This window comes from Aythya marila, assembly GCF_965140915.1.
Source record: "Aythya marila genome assembly, chromosome: 11".
NCBI classification, from domain to species: Eukaryota; Metazoa; Chordata; class Aves; order Anseriformes; family Anatidae; genus Aythya; species Aythya marila.
The window spans coordinates 3,616,224-3,637,051 of record NC_139052.1 but is presented as its reverse complement, the minus strand read 5'-3'; the positions used below and the strand labels follow the sequence as shown (position 1 = coordinate 3,637,051).

General features: G+C 37.4%; 1 protein-coding gene across 1 annotated transcript; it reads right to left on the bottom strand.

Annotated features, from left to right (window-relative positions):
• Positions 1-421: 421 nt before the first annotated feature.
• Positions 422-20,675, bottom strand: TEX9 (testis expressed 9). Its single transcript, XM_082768939.1, has 12 exons — positions 20,534-20,675; positions 20,318-20,403; positions 19,270-19,333; positions 17,688-17,758; positions 14,031-14,079; positions 12,920-13,005; positions 11,270-11,445; positions 10,329-10,411; positions 7,818-7,991; positions 5,010-5,144; positions 4,443-4,577; positions 422-750 (listed from the first exon to the last, which is right to left on the bottom strand). The coding sequence occupies exons 1-12, from the start codon at positions 20,588-20,590 to the stop codon at positions 673-675; spliced, it is 1,194 nt and encodes a 397-aa protein (XP_082625065.1). The 5' UTR covers positions 20,591-20,675; the 3' UTR covers positions 422-672.
• Positions 20,676-20,828: the final 153 nt, after the last annotated feature.

The following is a 20,828-nucleotide window of genomic DNA, read 5'->3' as shown; positions in this document are numbered from 1 at the left end:
CATAATAAAATCTTCAAGGAGATAATGCCAGTAGGGCGCCTGTGAGTATGGAGCCATCACTCCTGACGGTATCCATAAGCAGCAGCTGATGGCCAGGGAAAGAGGCAACTTTTTTTACTTTGACTAAATCAAGTAGAAATTTTGAACAATTCTTCCAGATCTATAGAATCACTCTGGATATCGAGGGGCAATTCTCATGTATGTTTTTGCCACTCAGGCTGTAAGATGAACAACTAAAACAAGTTACGAATGGTTTTCACAGAAGAGCTGTTAATGCTTGAAAAGGATGTGACAGTTTTGTTAACTTGTTTCTATTACAATAAGGAATTTTATAAGACTGAACGCTGACTTCTCTTTGGACTGAGCATTACCTTATCTAACAAACATTTCTGAATACTAAAACAAACAAAAATGATAACAGTTCCCTTGTTGGAATCTTGCTTGCATTCTCAGTGCCTCTGCTCACCACAGAATGGACAATTTGACTTGAAGATTAGCAATTTGTATTTCAAGTGATACTGCAATATAAGCTAGCAGGCTTCTAAGAGTTAAATAATTTCAACATAAGCAGAATCAACAAAAAACAAATCACTGTGATTTATTAACAAACATTTTTAGTGCCAAAAGGTTGTCTCATCTGACTTGTATTTCAAACTTTTTTTTTTTATTGAATCAGTAATTTCCCCACTCAAGAGCTTTCATGAATTCCTCTTCAGTAAAAGAAAGCATCTTAGCAGCTTCAATGTGCATCTCGAAAGAAATAAAAGAAATCAGGATCAGAAGACATGCTAGTGCGAATAACAAATATAAAGTCCTGTGTAATTGAGATAGCTGAAAGGGGCTTCAAATTTGTTTATATTTCCTGCAAAATTCTCAGTTTTTAGTGTAAGGATATAATTTTATGCTAAATAATGCAACCTCACCTCTAGTCAAGTGGGATCAGTAGTTTTTCTTAGTTCTTTGTATTACTTTAAAAATACGTTTTAACAGGGCATGGAAATTACCAGAAAATTGACACCTCCCATGACCCCCAAAAAAACATCTGAGAAACTGTGTATTCATTCTTTCAAGCTGATCAATATTCAGCTAACTTTAAAGCTAAACACGTCATTGATTCATTCACAGTACTAATGCTTCTACTAATGCTTCTAAAATGCATGATTTAATGTTGAGTATTTTAGCAAAGGAATACAGTACCAGTAACAAAGAGCATAATCAGCATAAAACAAAGCATAACATTAATACACCTTGAGAGATATCTGGAGCAGACTACTCTGTTATATTGCCCTGTATCTGGGGTTCATTATGGCATGTCTATATAGGATATAGCATATTATATAGGATACTTTAAACAGAACCTTGAGTGGAACAAACAGAACTTTAAAACTTATTACAAGGCTATTTTCTGTTTAAAAAAAAAATGTAATTGCTTGGAAGAACATCATCCAGGTGATTGCGGAGAGAACAAGTACTCAATGGCTCGCACATTTGCACAGAGCTGCCAATCAGAAAGGCACAGCAGCCAGGAAGCCCTGCAAGCTCACTGGGTTGCAGCTGCTGTCAGCATCTAGCACAAATATGCCACATCCCCACACTGCAATAGCCTCTCTTTACTTACCAACACTGCAAGTGGCAAGGACCATGTCCTATCTAAGCAGTTCTCATTCAGAATGCACTTTTTAATAGAATGGCTATGTTTTAAAGAACAGGAAACAGGTCTGGGCTACAAGGTATCTGATCTTTTTCTCACTATACAGACACATTGTCAGTTCCAAACAACAACAAAGAAGCCTAAGCAATTCCCACTGATAGTGTAGCGCCCTCCAGCTCTGTAAAACCCAGATGAACTCCCTAATTTCCTTTTAAAACTAGGATTTTCTATGAGTTTCTCTCTTTCGAGGCAAGCAGAGAATGGTCTAAAGAGTCCAGTTTGAACACCAACACCTCCTTGCTGCCAGCTGCAACTCATCCTACTACTCTGTGTTTTTATTCCTTTATTTTTCTTCATGTGGTAGCAGCATATCGTAGCATATCCTCACCTCCAGACTATCTGTACCTGCTTTGTGCATCTCACTACACATGAATACTAGACCAATGACCCAAACTAGGTTTTCCTCATTAATTCAACAAGAGGTTGATGTAAAATCAACCTGAAGGTCTTCTGGTGATTATGCATATTGGCCTCAGGTGAGTGTTAGTGCACTTCCCAGCTCCTTCTGCTGCCAGGTATAAAAGGCAGCGTCAGCACCATTTTCATTCAGGTTTTTCTACTTGTTGCCTGTTCAGAAAGGTCAACAATTAACAACATCCTTTTTCTGTGAGTACATAATGTTTTTAATAACAGAAGCTAAGTTGCTTTCTCTACTATCTGCAGTTCTCTTATGGTATTCATATTTTTTTAAAAACGTGTTAAGTTTTGTTTCTTAAGTATTTTAAACTATTTTTTTTAAATGTATGGTTTATCTGATACTATGTTTCTGGCTCAGTCAAACAGAAACACTGTCCCTGGACACACGTTTCAGTGAGACACGCATTTCATGTTCCAGAGGACAGTGAGCTAGCTCATGGAAATGATCTTTTGAGTGAATGCTACATTTTGTTGTTGTTGTTCTCAAAATAACATTAAAGAGCTAGAAAGGCCAGACAAGGCTAGTAGTATTTCTGTTAGATGAACTCCCAAGATTTCCTCTTAATTCTGCCAGAAAAACTCATCTACTGGAAGTACATGAGCAGTCCCAGTTGTTCTTATTCCAACTCTGTTCTCCTTTGTCCCGTGTTGGAGATGTATTCCAAATTCAAGGGTGTATTTCCCCACTGCAGTTCTCCGTTCTTGGGATAAGTATGTGCGTGTTGTTTTATGAAGTTGCCACTTCATACAGGGCTGTTCTTTCTCTCTGGAGGCTCAACAACTTCACAAGTGTTTACAAAGTGTCTGCTGATCATTGCAGCACTCTGAAGGGCACATGTTCTACTTTCTTACCATAAAGGCTACTCCTTCTAAGATCCTTCTGCTCAACAAGTCGCCATTACTTGCTTTCTTTAGCTGACAGCTGTGGTTTGAGTGCAAAAAGCAGAGCCTTAACTCTATCACTGATACTTTCTTCCTACTACACTCTGCAGTTACTGGGATTGATAAAGATTCAGCAGTGAGCAGGAGTGAACTGCTCTACCAGGTTAAGAGCCGATCTAGAGAACTCTGAAGTACAGAGCTCTGCAAACCTTCCATGCAACATCAGAAGGAAAACCGATACAAGTAACAGCACGTGAACCTAACGCAGTCCTTTGAGGGAGAAGTGCGACAGAACTCTGAGACCTACATGCATTGACAGTAAGGGGAGAGACTTTCTGATTTGGGCAACATCTCTTAATGTATCTTCCTTTCCCTGTAATTTGCTTTCATGAAAACCTACAGGTTCTTTCAATTTGCTCCATGCAAGCTCATTTGATAGGTGTATGCTGAAAATGTATTTGGTATTTGGACACTGCAGAGTAGGTAAACGCATTTTTCAAAGTGTTTCAGGAACAGTCTTCACCAGTGATTCCATTCAAAATGAATTTTTAGCAAGTATTTTACTACCTACTCTATATTCAATTTCAGCTTCACATACTAAAGAAAGCTGAAAGCAGAAGCCCCTGTCCTTCTTTCTATGCCCTCAGAGAGGAAGTGAAGGAGATATTAAATGAATATACAAACAAATGACTTTCAAAATAAGGCTAGGTGCCAGTGCCATGTAGATAGGGAACCCACGCGGCCATGTAGATGTCATTGTGACTCCAAGAATGCATGACATTCCAGGAGTTAGAAAAGGATGTAGATCAACTCCCATCCTTGACTCTAGTAAATTCACACCTAGGCTAAATACTCTTCCCCTCACCCACTCTTTTTTTTCCATGACACACAGGGAGATCTGCACTTAGGCAGATTTGTACATGTGTATAAAGAAGCAGGATTAATTGCAAAGGATGCACTTTGAGAATCCAGGAACAATGCGAGTCTGAAATGTAATGCCTTAATCCTGGGAGGGTGCTATATTATAGCTGATGATATACAAGTAATATGCTGGAGGAAAAAACAAAACAAAACAAAACAAAAAACTCACATGCTAAAATGGATTCTATTGATACAGCACTGCAGGGAGCTGCTGTTACAACCTGAACAATATTTATTCTTGAACATATATTCTTTGTCTCGAAGCTCGTCAGTAGTAATCTTTTACCATAACAGGATATGTTCCAAATTAGGAATGGAGTCAATTCAAAAGAGGACCAGCTTTTACTTTAAAGAAAAACATTAGCAACAAGTGCTAATAAAAGCTGCTGTTCCTTTGTATTCCAACTTCCTGGTCTTGGGGCTCTAGCTTACACGTATGTGAGTACGTAACTTGACAACAGACAAATTCAGTTAAGAGTTATCTGAAATACAACAGCATTTGTGTCCTTACCTTTTGTCTCTTTAAAATATCAATTAACTTGAGCTGCTTTTTGAAACCTGCAATTAGCTCTCCTTTTTCTTTCTGCAGTTTCTTGTTTTCTGTTTTTAATTCTTCAATTGCTTTGAGTTCTTGGTTAACTACATCCTACCATGGGAAAAAAATGAGAAATAGATTAGTCAAGTGAAGCTTTAAACAGAGAAACTTGGCATAACATAACAAAATGACAAATAGTAGCCACAAATGACATTTCAGACAAGTAAATGGATGCATCAAAATTAATAATGTGGTTTGCCTGTGTTTTTATTAGTTGTGTATGTGTACTTTCCCCCCTTTCTAGGGACATCTATTATCCAAAAAAAAAAAAAAAAGGGCAAAAAAAATGAGAGGCTATCATTTTCTTCTATGCATTTCTTCCTTCAGCAGTATCATCAGAGATAAGTTATCAAGCCCCTTGATGACTTGCTGTTAGTAACTTCTGGGACAGTCTGTAAAGGACACCGTACTTCCAAAGCTATTTGTCTCACGTCAGCAATATTGAGTAATCACAAATTGAAACTTTCTTCTGAACCACTGTACCTTGTTACTTTGCTTCAGTTTATTAAGCTCCACTTTATATCTTTCTGCTTCTTCCAAGGCCCTATTTAAGCGAACCTCTGTTGCACTCTGACTGGTTGCAGCCTGCTTTTGTACACGCTTTAAATGCTCTAGTTCCTATGTAGGAAGAAAAGGTTAAAAACAAACGTTATGAATCATGGTAATTTAATGAATACCATACAACCAAGATATTTGCAGCAAGGCTCATCCCTGAGAACTTAACGGACTTCTGTGGCCTGTGAATAGAATCAAAGACCATTAATACCACTGTTATCCCCTTTTTCCCTCCTCCTTTTAAATCCTGAAAAGTCTTTCTAAGCTCTCTTTTAGCATTCTCTTAGAGTATTGTGGAGCTGATCATGGAAGTCCACAGGATTGATACAGGAGACCACTGCTATGCCCAGTCTGAAAAACGGGGCAAAGTGCTGCCATGTTCAGGCTGTGGCAGACTTCAGAGCAGTGGCTAGTATTCGCAACTGCTTCTTTACCTCTTTTTCTCACAGCTTATCACATGTAATTACAAACTAGAAGTTAAAACAACCTACCCTAATGCCTCAGGGTAGTAACTATTTCATCTAGCAGAAAATAGTTCATCCAGTGTTTATGGCAACAATCAAAACAGTTCCCTCTTATCTCTGATGAGGGTATTTCATAGTGCTGTAAGTGGGGAAATAAGAAAAAGAGACCAAGCTGAGAAACAGAGTAATGAGATTAAAGATCAGAGCATACAGATAAAAGACAAAGTAGAAGAAATAAACAATTCTGGCAGAAAGAGCACATCTTGTCATTTGTGAAAAAGAAATAGACTTTTTTTAAAAAAAAAAAAAAAAAGTGTATCAAATTTTGTGTACAGAAAGATTATTTTAAACAAACTGAGGTTGGGGGAGCATCTTATTTTTAACCCTTTACTCTTAGGCTCTCATGTTCTGAGCAGTTGTTCCATTTCCTTAATTCCACACAAGCTCTTGTGGTGGTTACTTTAAGTAACCATCAGTTATCCAAGAAATACACTTTAGTATGCTTATATTGCACCCAGGTACACATCTAATTGACAAGTATAACCAAAAAAAAAAAAAAAAGGTAAATTATGACTGGACTGGGTCTTTCTGGGAAGCTGGAAATCTTCTCCAAAATGGATGAAGAGGAGAGCAAGCTGCATCTCACTAACTCTTCAAAATGGTATTGGTGAATCTACCTCCCCAGCAGCTGGCAAAGATGTTGCTTCAACTTTTTTTTTTTTTGGTGCTACCCCCATAAAACACTTGAGAGAAGATGTTTAACATTGATTTTCTTCAAGACAGGCCATAAAATCCCTGCACAAAGTCTTGAAAGGATTAAGAGCAAAAGTTTGATGTTTCCCTAAACTTTATATGACATTATAACTAATTTGAGTTAACAAGTGGGAGAGAACATAGAGGAAATAATATTCTTCCAACCAGGCAGCAAACAGAAAATGGTGATAACGCTTATTAGATCACCTAGATGAGGGCAGATGCTTAGAAGAAGATAAGAGTCAGGGAGACCAAAAAGCGGAAGAATGAAACATAGAAATAAATTAATTACGATGTTTCAGGTAAAGTGTGAAAACTTGGTGAAACTCTTTGCCTAGGTGCGTACAAAAAAGCAACTGGGAGATTAATGAAGTTGCTTAAATTGCTGAGAATCTAAGTAAACTTGGTATAGAGACCATATTTTGGATATGGTAGCTGTACAGCAGATGTGAATCAAATTTTAATTGCAATGGATGCATCTTAAATGGTGGGATAAATTTTCTAATTGTGAATATGCAAGAACCAACATATATTTTCCTGACAGAATCAACAATCAAGGTACGTACCTGAGTGAACTCAAAATCTCCAAGTATCTGCGCAGAAACTACACACAAGCTTAGCACATTTTAGTTTTAAAATGCCAGGACTTCGTAACACTAAGATGAAAGAACACCTATACAGTTGCATAGTACAATACAATGCAGGTATAATGAGGCTTTGTTAAGCTACAGGTTGCGTTCTGCTTTCCCCACATTCCTGACTAACATTCCTGGTTACATTACATCCATTATACACTACTATATGTAGTGCAGGATTTTGATGTCAACCTCTCTAGCTCTCAGTAATTAAAGAAAAACACATGCTGCTCTTCGATGAAGTTCCAAACAAACAAAGCTGGGTATACAGGCCATCTGCTGTAACTAGGCACGTATACAATTCTGCACATGCGGCGTGCAGGAGGAGCCAGGTTAATTTTGATACATCCAAATTGGAGTGGCTGATTTTCAGATAGTCCATTTCAAAGAATAAAGAGACATCCTTTCCTCTACCTGCAGAGGATACTAAAATGACCTGCATTTTTGTTGGTTTTTTTTTTTTGTTTGTTTTTGTTTTTTTTTAAAAAACTTCCACCAGGTTCTGCGATTTACCACAAAAGCATCATTAATTTTTAGCAACTACAATTAAAACCAGAAAAATACAATTTCCCTGTATTTTCAAGATTTCTTTATGGCTTTGACAGCAGTCACAAAAGGTGGCTTTGTCTCCTGCAGATCTTTCACACAATTTTAAAATACAGAATATACGATAGTAGAAACAGAAGAAAAACAATTAACAAAATGTCATTTCTTCTTTCTACAAAGAAAATGTATCTTAATATGGTCTAATCACTAAGACTGTTACCAAAGATTGAAATGCTAATGAGATCGTTGGATACTAATCTGCAAAACTAGCCTGAAGAGGGTGATTTGATGCTTTTTTTTCCCTTTCATGAGATAAATAAGACTACTATTTGCAATACCTTTCCTAGTGCAATGACCTCTTGTTGTAATCCTTCACTTTTTTTGTTTGCTTCTTGTGACAACATTTTGTACTTTTCATTCTGTGACTGTTGCACACTGATTGTTCGTTGCAGCCTAGTCTTTTCTTCCTCAGTATCCTTAAGCCGAGACTTTAAACTCTGATTTTCATCATCCTGTTTGACAGCAATTAGCAAAAACAAAAAACAAATTAAAATGTTGCAAGGAAGCAGTAGAATATTGTGATAGTAATATTTCGTAAATAAAACTACAAGTCTATATATTGTAGATATAATCATTTTTTAAATGCTGTTATTTTAAAATTTTTAGATGGTGATAGATTTCACAATGCTTTGTAGACAAACTAAAGAAACAGATCATGAGTTTACCAGAGCAGTACTTCAAAAAATATTTTTCTGCTCATCTAATTTTCTGCAGTCTTTAAGTTGGGACTGCCTTGTAGTAATACCTAAAACATGTAGTTTCCTGTAACACAAAGGCTGTGAGAACCATCAGAATGGTACGGAATTATATGAATAACAATGGCACATAGATATTTTGTGACATTTTTCTGAGAACAGCTAAATTCACACAATTAGGAAAAAAATCTAGCAAAAAGAAGGGCATATAATTACTGATAATCCATCCTTTATGTTTTAAAGGATTACCTGGTTTTGACTTAAAAGCAAGCTAATGTTCCAGGATGCATCAAGTATTCAAATCCAGGTTTCTCTCAACATAAAGTGAATCCTGTACTAGCTTCATGACCTACTGGCAATTATATCCCACATTAAGCCTTATAATTTAAAGGCATTTTACATTTATAACCTTTTAAACACTGCAAGTGAATACTAATGTAGGTTATTTCAGAGCTACATTATGCCCTTCATTTCTTTATCAAAAACATAAGAAGGCATGCACAGAAAGTGGAGTTTCTATTAAAAAAAAACAAAACACAACAGGAGTCTCTCCTACCCTCCCAGCCCACAGCAATACATGCTTCTCACACAGGAAATGGGTTCTTAATATTGAGTGCTTGGTGAACATATGCACCTCAGATATTCCCATTCTTTATATTTAAAACAGGTTTCTTTATAATAATTGTACTGTGAATTGAAGCAAAACTCACAGTCTGTCTCGAGGCTTTGCAAGTATGTTCTTCCTGAGGCCTTCAGAATATAATAAAGTTATTTTCACACCACAGAAACTACATACAGAGTCGTATGGAAGCAGAAGTAGGTATGAGGTTTTCTCCTGTCATCTGCTAGAGTAACTGAACTCCATAGTATTTTTGTCATGGAATGCTGAAGTTCTATAGCTACTGACAAAATGGTGTTTAATCTGAAAGTGAAAGTGTCTTGAAAAGCTGATGTTACAGCCTTTTTCTGATCACAGCATAGATATATAGAAATGCAGAAGTAACCACATTGATAAATATTAAATACGGTCTCAAGTACAGATATAAAATATCAAAATCTAATTCCTTCTACAGATTTTCTCTAGGTACCTATCTCCAAAACAATTTTAATATTGTCCTGCTTCTTAACTCTCAATCAAAACTTTGAGAGAAAAAAACATGGGTGGTTTAGCATATGTTCTGAATGTCATCATAAATTTGGGCCTGGGGAAAAGGAGGAAAAAAAAACATTCTGAAGTTAAGAGACCACAGTCAACAATAACGTAATTATATATAAAAAAAAAAAAAAAAGGCAAGTTAGTTCAAAATCCTTGCTTGGTTCCAAATGCATGAAAAAGAAGCGATCCCTCTGGCAGACAGACAAGAACTATTTCAGGTTTTACCTTTCTAGAGGTGTTTTGAGCATCACCTGAAAGTATATTGCCAGACAGTGTAGATCAAAGAACTCTTTTGTAGTACACTGTAGCAGAAGGATACCAGCACAGTCTCCCCTTTCCTTAAATTCATAACGTGATTCACTAAACTTGTAGCCCCAAATGCAGTCCTTCACAGCAAGAATGGTGTCCTGGGAATGGGAAAGCCTGATTTCCATTTTGTTTACAATATTCCACTGAAAGTGGATCACAAATGAGCTGTTTCCACTTTTTTTTTTTTTTTTTTGTTCCTACCAAGGACCCCCAGAGTACCTGACTAAATTTCACAAACTTGATTTACTTCTCATTCCATCCCTCTCCTTCTATTACCCATCTCTGGGTACTACTCATCTTCCCTCTGTATATATCATGGGTCTGTATTTTGACTCCTCCTCACTGCAGCACCACAGTGTCCCTACAGCTGGGGCACATCTTCAGTACTAATCATTCATTTCTATCTCAAATTCTTTTTCATGAAGTATGCTTTAAAAGCTTATAGTTTAAGATTATGTTTATACAGAAATTACTACTCTTGATTTTTTAATAGAACCTTAGTTCTTTACTAACTGAAGAGAAAAAAAGGAAAAATAGAAAGCCTAATTAAAGATAAAGGGATTCTATTCTGATTATTTGTAAAAGGGGGATATACTCTATTTCTACAGATAAGAAAACTCACATCTTACCTTTTTCCTGCATTCACTCGCTAAGCTGTCCAGCTCTTCCTGCATAACATGTAGCTTGGCCTTAAGAAACCTGATTTGAGCTTCTGTGAACATAAAAATTTATTATTTAATACCCACAAGTACTCATGACTCAATGCAGAGAAGAGGCAAGACCAACACAAGAACAATTCAGTTTCATCATCTTGTTTTCAAAAACACACAATATTGACTGTTTATTAAGAGAAATAGGCAAGATAAAAGTAAGGTTTATAGATAAATGTTTCAAGTTTCTCATTCTTAGAGTTGCTTTAGATAGATTTTTCTTTTTTAATGACTGAACACAGCATATTCAAACTGCAAGAGGCTCTTCTCAAAACAGAAAATTACTAGAAGCTTTTGTCATACTGTACATTACAGCATGTTTTGAGTTTAAAATCAAGGAAACTACATTGCAGGGCATGCCTACATTGCAATCAATCTGTAGCTGTAATTTGTGTAGTTACACAAAAAGTAATTTCATGCTGCTCACAACAAGGAATTACATGTAGACTGCACAACCCTCCTAATAGATTAATACCACTCCTACGCACTAGTGCACTTTCTGTGTACACATAAACACAAGTTTAGCATCATAGGATCATGTATTTTCATTTCCTGAGTGAAATGAATCAAGTTGTATCCACAAATCAACATATGTAAACATTCAAATGTCAACTCAGAAAGGAGGAGATGAGGATAAAAAAAACATAAATCAGTTTTTCCCGTGGTTATTCCTATGTGATCTCATCTTTCTTTAGGACTGTATGAGAAGACAAACCTTTTTGTTCTACCATAATATAAATTAAGGACTTCAGAACTTTCCCTGTAATGTCTACTACCCCATCCCACCCCACCCCCTAAAGAAACCATTACTAACAGTCAGGAAGTAAGAATAAAGTATGAAACCATATGAAGAAACCTACCTGCTCCGATTTCGTTTCCAATGTTTGGAATAATGTCATCATCTAGACAATCTGGCAAGCATCCTTTATCTAGTTTTTCTTCAATTTCACTTATTGTTTTTGCTAAAGAAAAATCTATGCAATCCTCCAGTACTGCAACATGATCAGCATTTTGTGCTTCCAGACTTATTTCTGCACTAAAAAAAAAATAAAAAAATACACAAGCCCTAGATGTTAAATTTATAATTAAAAAAAAAATATGAAGTATTTGCTATACCTAAAGCAACTTTGTTGCCATTGATGAATCTTAATATGAAAGAAAGCAACTTGCCATTTTCATTAGGTAAAATACCTTTATTGTATTCCACATAATTATATCAGTTCATGTATTACACCATGGGGGGCAGAGAAACAATACCACTTTCTGCTAAGCTTTTAGTATGGTGTTTTTCTCTGACAATTTCAAAGCTAAATCAGAGTAAAAGAAATAAACAGAAGAATGTTCTTTTGGTCTAAACTACTATCTTCAGCCTTAAATTTGACTATATCTTCCCCACGCTGTTACCTTCTCCAGCTTGGTTCTCTCTACCTACATTCCCACCTTACTGCCACAACTCATATATCATTATGCCTGGCTAGGAAACTTCGTTAATCCTTACAGTTGCAGACCAGAGCCTGTAATGACATTGATGAACACAACATACATGACAGCTGCTACAGAGGCTATCTCCTCAGCTTTCTTTTATAAAACAATGACATTAGTTCCCGCATCATCTGAAGCTCCTAAATCTTACTCAAATGTATCCTTATTACAACGCAGCCTCAAAACTCATGCCAGTTCACTTCTCCCACAACTTTGCGTTCATCTTAAAGGTTCTCCCTGCACAGCTCTGTTTCTAAACCTCATGAGATGGTGCCATCACGACAGCCTCACCTGAGCCAAAGAGGAACAAATGATCCACAAGTGACTTCTAAAGCCTAAAAGATAATACTGGCCTGTGCTAATTTCATATTGTGCCATCTTGCAGACAGTTTTCATCCTATTTTCTAAGTCTGTATTTTCTCTTGTAGCCACTTTCAATTGCCCCCAAGATTTCTGTCATGACTTTTCTACTCTTCTTTTGTCCAGATCTCGAATTTTTGGTTATATGACCTCAAATTTGCTGTCTACAGAGCTGAAGCTTTTCAGCACTCGGTGAAAACCCCTGAAAGCTGTGATACTATTACCAACTCTTGTCCCGTAAGCCCATGATTCACAAAAATAGCAGGGACCCTAGATAGCATCAGGTATCTGATCACTAATCAGCCTGCAGCACCAAAGTGTGCTCTCTCTCTAGTTGCCCCAGATCTATCTCCCACAAGCATGCTCATTAGGCATCCATTTGCTGAAGGAGTTAGCAGCTTAACTGTTAGCCTTGAGAAGTGCTTGGGCAGAAAGCAACAGTTCAATTGTCATAATCAGCTGTTTGGGAATGATTTCAGGTGCTCCATGCAAGTAAACAGAGACAGCTACACGGTGGAGCTGACTACAGAGGAAACAGTTTGGTGCCTCTGTGTGATAAACCTATACACAGCAGCATATATGAATAAAAATAACCTGCAAGAAAAAAAAACAGCAATTAAATATTTTATTATAAGCAAAAAAAAAAAAAAAAGAGATACATAATATACCTTGAAGTTGTTCTGTTCCCCTTACTTCCAGAATATGGTCTATTGTGAGCCATGGGCGCGGAAGCACATTTCTTCTTGTTTAGTGGCTACAAAATTTTCCAGAAAGCAGTGATTTTAATCAGAAATTACTACTTGCTAGTATGTTTTTGTTTGTTTTCCCCTCCTTTTTCATATAGAAAAGTATCCCTGAATTTGAGTAAGAACGATTTTCAAAGCCTCACAATCTCAGGAGAGCACCAAATCTCTTCAGTTTTATTTGTACTAGTGCTTATCTTGCATGTTTTATGTCCATATGCCCAAATTATAACACGTCCAATAGTTACTTGCCTGTGGGACCTCTTTCAGACATACTCATAATAAATGAATGCATAAGCAAGGCTTTCAAATATTATTGAGACATTATTTGTCAACAGACTGCATTTCTTTGGACAGTGCTTATTATGGTTTCAATTTATTTTTAGAAGTGTTATTTTAATGTTATAAATTCCCTGTAGAAAAAAAAACAAACAAAAAAAACCAACACAATATTTTCTTACTTTCGTCCAAGCAATTAATCTTCCAAAATTAGTTTTCTCTACTGTATTCTGATAAATGACGAAAAACAACGTTTTGGAAACTTTAGCTCACCTCCTAAAAGACTCAATGTAAATTGGAGGCTTTTGAGTTTTTACAGTTTGTTCCTAATCTCAATCCCCTTTTTCCACTTTATTTCCCTTGCTTTAAGTTATTTTGACTATTAGTTTATTAGTACAACTAGAAAACTGCAGCACTGCCTCTAATACTATCCTGAGCAAGGAAGACATGAAATTAGGTTCTAATATTTTGCACTTAGAATTGTTAAATTGATGTTCAAAGCACTGAACACTTCCATGAAGTGACAGATATGCTTTACAGAAGAGAAACTTAAAGAAATTAAATGTGATAGAAGTCCACCTAGCTACAAGTGGCACTGCAGAAAAAAAATACTGGTCCATCTGTCCCTGCAGCACTTAGGTTTGAACACCATTTTTCTTCGGCTTCCCACCCATTTAAGTCCCCTGTGTTGCACAATCTCAAAAACATAACTGATACGTGGAAGAGAAATTAACCAGCATAATTTTGACATTGATACCTTGGCATGTGAGTGTGTAAGACGCGAAACTTCAGGAAAGAGTGGATCTCTGCAGGAACAAAAAAAGAAAATACACTGAATGCGTATATAAAACCATTTTAGGATAAAACTCCACCACCACCTGAATGAGGAGAGTAATGTTTTATATACCTACAATCAGCAATACGTAGGAACATCTACCAAGTTCAATCATCAGCTCACTCGCATTCTGTCATTCCATTCTGTCTCACTTGCCATGTAAATCACCTGGCGAGCCTGAGATGTTTATTCCAGTACGGTCTCCAACATAACAGTTTATTTATGTACTGCAATCTGAATCTCATCTCTTGCCATTCAGGTGACTGCAGCAAACACCGGGTTGTTTGATCCATGATTCCCTGCACCAGGGAGTACTTTGCCAGCTTGTGGAGTGTTAACAGCTTCAACAGCTGGACTGACAAACCATTATCAAAGATCACCAACAGTTCAGTGACTCACACACTTACCTGACATTCAAGCCTCTGAATTAAAGCAAAGAAAATGATGATATAAATCAGTGTCCTCTACATCCTAGGAGAGAGTGCCATAGTATGCTTAGATTGACTGTTGTTAAGTCAATGGACAGCAACTGTCAAGTGAATAAGAGATGGGAGTAATTTATACCAAAAAAACAACAAAAAAAAAAGCCTCGGAATTTTGTCTGAAATGCATATTGCAAATACTGTATCCATTTTAAGATAAAAAACAGGAATGGAAGAGCAGCTTTCTTATCTGCTTATTTGGCTGGAAACCATAGTTCTTAGCAACTAAACTTCAGGTTAAATGATTATTTTAAAATCTCTTGGAAGCAAGAATAAAGTATTAGCACGCTATATGCTATTAACTTCAAGTTTCTTGTCATACATGTAATTTATTTTTAGCATCTGAGTTCTGTAGATCTGTATTACTGTACAGAAAGATGACTTTTTAACCACCTTTTACAACTTCTAGCTATTCAATTAACATGCAAGCTTATAAAAGGATAAATAAAAATATATGTAACAAAACTTAAAATCTAGGCACATCAGGTCACCTCAATGATTTGGCTCAGCAGATTTGAGCAAATATTTACATCTTGTCTTTACAAATTTTAGACACCCATCAGTCATCAGCAAGAGTTATCTGCACAAAGCTCCAGATTAATCAAAAAATCATCTGTGCGGTTGGCAACAGACTTCAAGAATAGGCTGATTAGTTTTTGTCCGTTTACCCTATTTTCCTCATGCCTCCCTCCTATTGGCTAGTTTCAGGAGCGTGTGGAAGGTGAGGATTTTCTGCCACAGAAATAAATTGCAGATTATTCTGAAAAATACGAAAATCCAGCACTTGATGCTGAGAAAAACAATATTCTTCTTTCCATCCATAGACTAATTTGATCCTACCATTTCTGCTGTCTCACGGCTGCCTTCACGAGACAAAAATGTAAAACAAAAGCCTCATTGTTCACTGAATTCCTCAAACTCATTTAACATTTTTTTTTCTTTTTGCACACAGATGACAATACATTTTTAAAGCCTTGTAATACATTTCTATAGTTGGTAAGTGAAATTAATGTTTAAAACCTGAAAAGGTATACAAGTAAACAGCCGGGCGATTGTGGTGACACTGAAACAGAAGCTAATGGTTAACAATTCCATCTCGGCATGTAAATACGAGGTGCATGTGCATGAGCAAACCCTTTGTTTGCTAATCCTATTCCAAGCCTATAGCGTGCCTGCCCATGCGCATACAGATCCCAGCGCCATGAGCCTGGCAATGCGCTGAAGAGTGAAAGTGTAAACAAGAGCTGATTTCAATGCAGTGTCACTGGAGCGGCTTTGTCTCCATGTTATTCGAGTTTCTCTGCAAAAAATTAAACTATAAAATCCTGAATGACTTATTTTTAAAACACATGCTGACTTAGAGAGTGGCTTAAATATTTTTACCTTTTCTTTTTAACTTTTCTTACTATTTTTTTTTTGCACTTAACCTGTCTTTTTTTTTTCTGATTCTATCTCCTTCTTTGCTTCAACGTTTGCCCCTCTTTCCAGTTGCTTTATCGTTCATTCTCCATAAAGCAAACAATGAAACTGGTTTCAAAATCATCTTAAGTGCTTCCTTTAGGTTTGTGGCATATTTGCTTGCATAATTTTGGAAAAAAATATATTAAATACTTGGAGCTAATCTAATTGAATGGCCTCAATGTTCAGTCATGGATGATCAGCATGCCCAATTCTTTGCACACATTTCTATTATTTTTTTCCCACTACACCATGGGATTTCAATTCTTCTCTTACATAAATGTTTACTAGAACACAGACTGTGGTTGTTTTAAGACCTATTAATTTACGTAAGTAATTGGTAGATTAGCTGCTACTCTGATGTGCTAATTGCCAACATTTTCCTAATTATTTCAGCACTTCCATTTATTTCAAATGCATACAATCATAGCTGTTAACTCTCTTTGTCAGGCTGATTCCTCTGATCACATTACCTTGTAAAACAGCCCTATAACCAAACTCTGGTTTGAAGTTCCTAAAAATCTTCTGTCCAGTAGTCAAAATCCATCCAGCAGAACACAAAACTAAAGAAAGATCTAGAGTAAATTTGCAAAGCACAGCTCTACTGATAATACATGTGGTTTTTGTTTTCTTCCTCACCTCCACAACTGACGCACACAGCCTCAAAACGGCTCAGGAATAATCATAATTACAGCAGTGAAGTTTTTTGCTGGTGTAGTCAGGCTTCCATCACAGACTCGTAGTCATTCATTTTTTGTGTACTGAAAAGCTTTTTTATGGTCATTGAAAACTTTTTTTCACTTTTACTTTGCACAAAAGTAATTACTTGATCATCTCTAGAAGACTTTCATATATACTACTTCAAAACCATTTCCCAACTGCAGCTTAACATTTGAAACAGCTTGTAGTCTGACCCTTGTATCTTTTTAGGAATCTGCCAGCTCAGATCTTTGATTAAACTGCATATTAGTGTATCTCAAATCCACCCACTTTGTGTGTTATCAATATACAGTCCCTTGAACAACTGAGTAAATAATAATGCCCCTGAACGTCTAAGTAAATATTGTCGGGTATCCAGTCTAGAGGTAACAAATTTGAACATACAGGCCAAAACCTCCAGCTGTGCCCAATTCAGACAGACCAAAGGCATGTGGGCCTCAGAAGTGTAATGATATCCAAATACCAGAGGGTGGCAGCTGAAGGTTTGTCTATTTTCATTTTTTGTGTTGTTTGTTATCACACACTTCCTGTCCCATAAGCATTTAAGCCAAGTTAAATTAGAACGAAGAGAACCAGCATTTCTTTGTTTTATCAGCTGAACTGGTTACAAAATATCTACTGCTCAGTGTCTACTGGTTTGTATTGTAAAGAAAACTGCTACTTTTGCTCCTACTTTTACAGATGTCAGAGCTACTTAGCCTCCTAGATAGAGTATTTCAGCAAAATTAAGACTTCCTTGAAAACACAACAAATAGTTGTTTAATATCAATTATTTCAAATAGCATAAAATCCAGAATCCACTAATACAGTATGCTGCAAAAATAAGACAAAACTGGAGCACAAATAGGGCAAGTCAAGGTGTGCAGATCATGGCCAAAGATTCGCCATGAATTATACAAAGCAATTGTAAAGCACATACCTCTGTCTGTCATCTTCATGTAACTGAGTTTGTACTGAAATTGGTCTAGACAGTGTCTCCTGTTGGCTTTTCTTTATTAAAAAGAAAAGAAAAGAAAAGAACAGTATAAATCATTAAAGATTAATTGTATATTCTTAAATCATAGATCACAACTATAGTCTATGGAAAAAATGGAAACTTTAATCTACCATAGAAATTAATTTTTCAAACATAGGAAAAGATAGCTAGAAATTAAAATACCGCTGATATCCCCAAGCATTTATTTCTGCTCCACAACATGTAATTACTGCCTTTTTACCATAAAACTTTTGCCCAACTTATCATCTGAGATGCTGTTACCCTTTCTTATTTTTTTCTGAAATGGAAAAGCAAATGCAGAGCAGGTGAAACAAATTTTCAATTTTATTTATTTTAGAGTAACCCTTAAAAATAAATCTTTGTTTTATTTTATGCAATACAGCCATAATTTGGACACTGATATGCTTTATGTACTTAAGGAAACAATTTAGTCTATCTAACATTGCACATTCAGCTAGCTTATGTTTCTAAGTTACAGTTAGAAAACATAACTAAATGCAGTTGTCCTGTTTAGTTTTTCTTTTTTAAACTTAGACTTGTTTTTCTTTTGTTGTTATATCTGTGCAGTCGGGCAGTGCTATGTGGTATATTAAGTGTCCCAAGAATATCTGATCTGCTGCTGCATTTAGAGGAGGGGAAAAAAGTGGTTTTGTTGTTGCTGTTTTTCTAAATGGAAGAAACTAGATGCTATTTTGGATGTTTCACCTGCTTCTGCTCAAATGCCAAGCAGTTACCCTCAGTTTATCAGAACTCAAGAGGGCAACATGTTTTCATAGGACACAAAAACGAAGTTTCAACAGTAGACAAACTACATGTACCTTTCCAGAATATTTAAGGATTTGGGTTCTAGGCCTTTTCTGAAGTGTGACATTATAATAAATATTTCTAATATTCAGAGCACCTTCTCTGAACTGTTTTGGGTATAAACCAGACCACCCCTGCTCCCTTTTTCATAGTTTGCCCAATTTTAATATAAAAATTGGTATACAGCCAAAACAATTTTAAAAGATACTACCAACAAACAGGAAATTTTTCTGTTTTAAGAAAGCTTCCTTTTAACTAACTACATATTTTCTCTTTGTTATTCTTTATATTCCTTTCAGCTTGAACAATGTAGATCTTATTTCACTAGGATTATTGTAGAAGTATCTGGTTTTCAAATACTAAAATAACATTTTATTTAAGACATGGAAACATCTGCAGACACTTTACTTAAACTTCATAAAATGTTTTTATGTGATTTTATGTATAAATCTGCGCAAGTGCTCTATGCATCTGTGAACATCTACCTACCTGATGAACTTACACAGAAATTATTCCTGCATGTGTCTTTAGTAGACGTTCACAATTTTGAAGGAAGAAGAGAATAGGAAGTAAAGTGTAGACTGAATTTGAAACCAAAATACCTTTAGTTGTCATGGTCTAAATAATTTCTTTTGAAACTTGAACCTGTGCGCATGTGAACCAAGGCTAAGTTATGTAACAGTCTGCATAGCATACTCACCATTACTTCTTCAGCCTGACGCACAAGTTTTTCTGTTTTTGCTTCTAATTCTGCATTCAGTCGCCTGAAAGTACAAATGCTTGTCAATGACTTTCTGAAAGATTTGAGATATAAATGTAATTATGACAGTATCTGTCTTAACTAAATGAAATTGTAATAACTCCTACAAATGAACTACCAAATATACTTCAGGATATTATTAAAATTGATTCAGTTTCCTGGGTTTCTGTCAAATCTATAATAAAATACCATATACATATTCAACAGTAAGGTTTAGACTATGATTCTGAGAGGGAGAGGGAGCCCCTTACTTTCTGTTATGTCATTGCTTAATACACATTTAGGTCTTCAATTCCTCAACACTTTTGTTTTTACTTATAATGCTTATCTTACGTGTACTTAGCAGCAGGGGTTGGGTCAGGAGTCACATACCTTTTAATTATATATTCATTTAATTGTATCACCATACATATACACAGATTAAAATATGCTCATGTTTTTGCATGTGTCATTTTATGGCTTTTCATGTAGTGTAACGGGACATTGGATCACCTCCCTGCTTACAGGAGCTGGGCACTGAGAGGAAGGAGTGTGCGTGTTTTTACACCAGGGCAGCAAGGTGTTTACTGGTCTAATTGGGGCTGCCTTTCGGGATCCTCGCGTCTCTCTGAAGCTTCAGAACTTTTAAGCCTTTTTTAAAACAGTCTTAAGCACTTAGATCTTCCTAACTTAAAAGTAATACCTCTTTTATTATTATTTTTAAGCAGAAAAATCTAATGCCCATGAGTGACTTAAGGCCTAGCGCAGCACGCAGTCAACCCCGATGCTCCTGTGCAAAACGGCGGTAGGAAGGCTGCACTGCAGCAGCACGAGGAAAAAAAAAAAAAAAAAAAGTTCCAACCCCACTTTTAGTACTCTCATCCGTGCATTTGGTAAAAGCGGTTGAGAGATTCCGACGCCGGGGATGAACCGCAAGCCCCGCTGAGCGAGCGGGGTCCGGCGAGGCGCTGAGGGACCGCCGCCCCCCCGCCGCCCCCCGCCTCCTTACTTGTACTCCGCCTCCTTGGCCAGCAGCGCGCCGCTCAGCACGCTGCTCCCAGCGGGCGGCGAGGGGCCGCCGGGCGCTCTCCGCACCTGCAGCGAGGATGAGTCAGAAAACGGGACGGGACGGGACGGGGCCCGGCTGAGGCCGCCTGCTCCTCGCCGTGCCCGCCGCCCCGCGCCCGAGCCCAAGCCGCCGCCGCCGCCGCCGCCGCCGCCTCACCCCGGGCATGCCGCTGCCGCTGCCCCGCCGGACCCCGCTCTTGCCGCCCGCCGCCATTTTGTTCGCGCGGCGGCTGCTGCGCGGCGTCGCCCTCGCCCGGGCAACCGGCGGGCGCCGCTCCTTCTCCCCGCCGCCGGTGTTTTTGTCGTCCCCACCGCGGGCCGTAGCCCTTGGCGAGTCTCTTCTGGCGCCGCTGGGTCCCGGGGGCGGGGGCAGTGCCCGTTGCGGCACGTTAGGGCACTGCTGCAGCCAGGTTTCGGCCCCGGCTGCCAGGCGGCTGGGAGCGCTTGGTCGG

What these genes read in the sequence shown, in the direction of transcription:
- TEX9 (XM_082768939.1), bottom strand. Translation starts at nt 20,590, where the DNA reads ATGGCGGCGGGCGGCAAGAGCGGGGTCCGGCGGGGCAGCGGCAGCGGC. An exon ending in GTCAGGCTGAAGAAGTAATG is followed by an intron (nt 17,759 to 19,269) that starts GTGAGTATGCTA and finishes TTTTTAATAAAG; the next exon opens with AAAAGCCAACAGGAGACACT. An exon ending in CATGAAGATGACAGACAGAG is followed by an intron (nt 14,080 to 17,687) that starts GTATGTGCTTTA and finishes TTGTTCCTGCAG; the next exon opens with AGATCCACTCTTTCCTGAAG.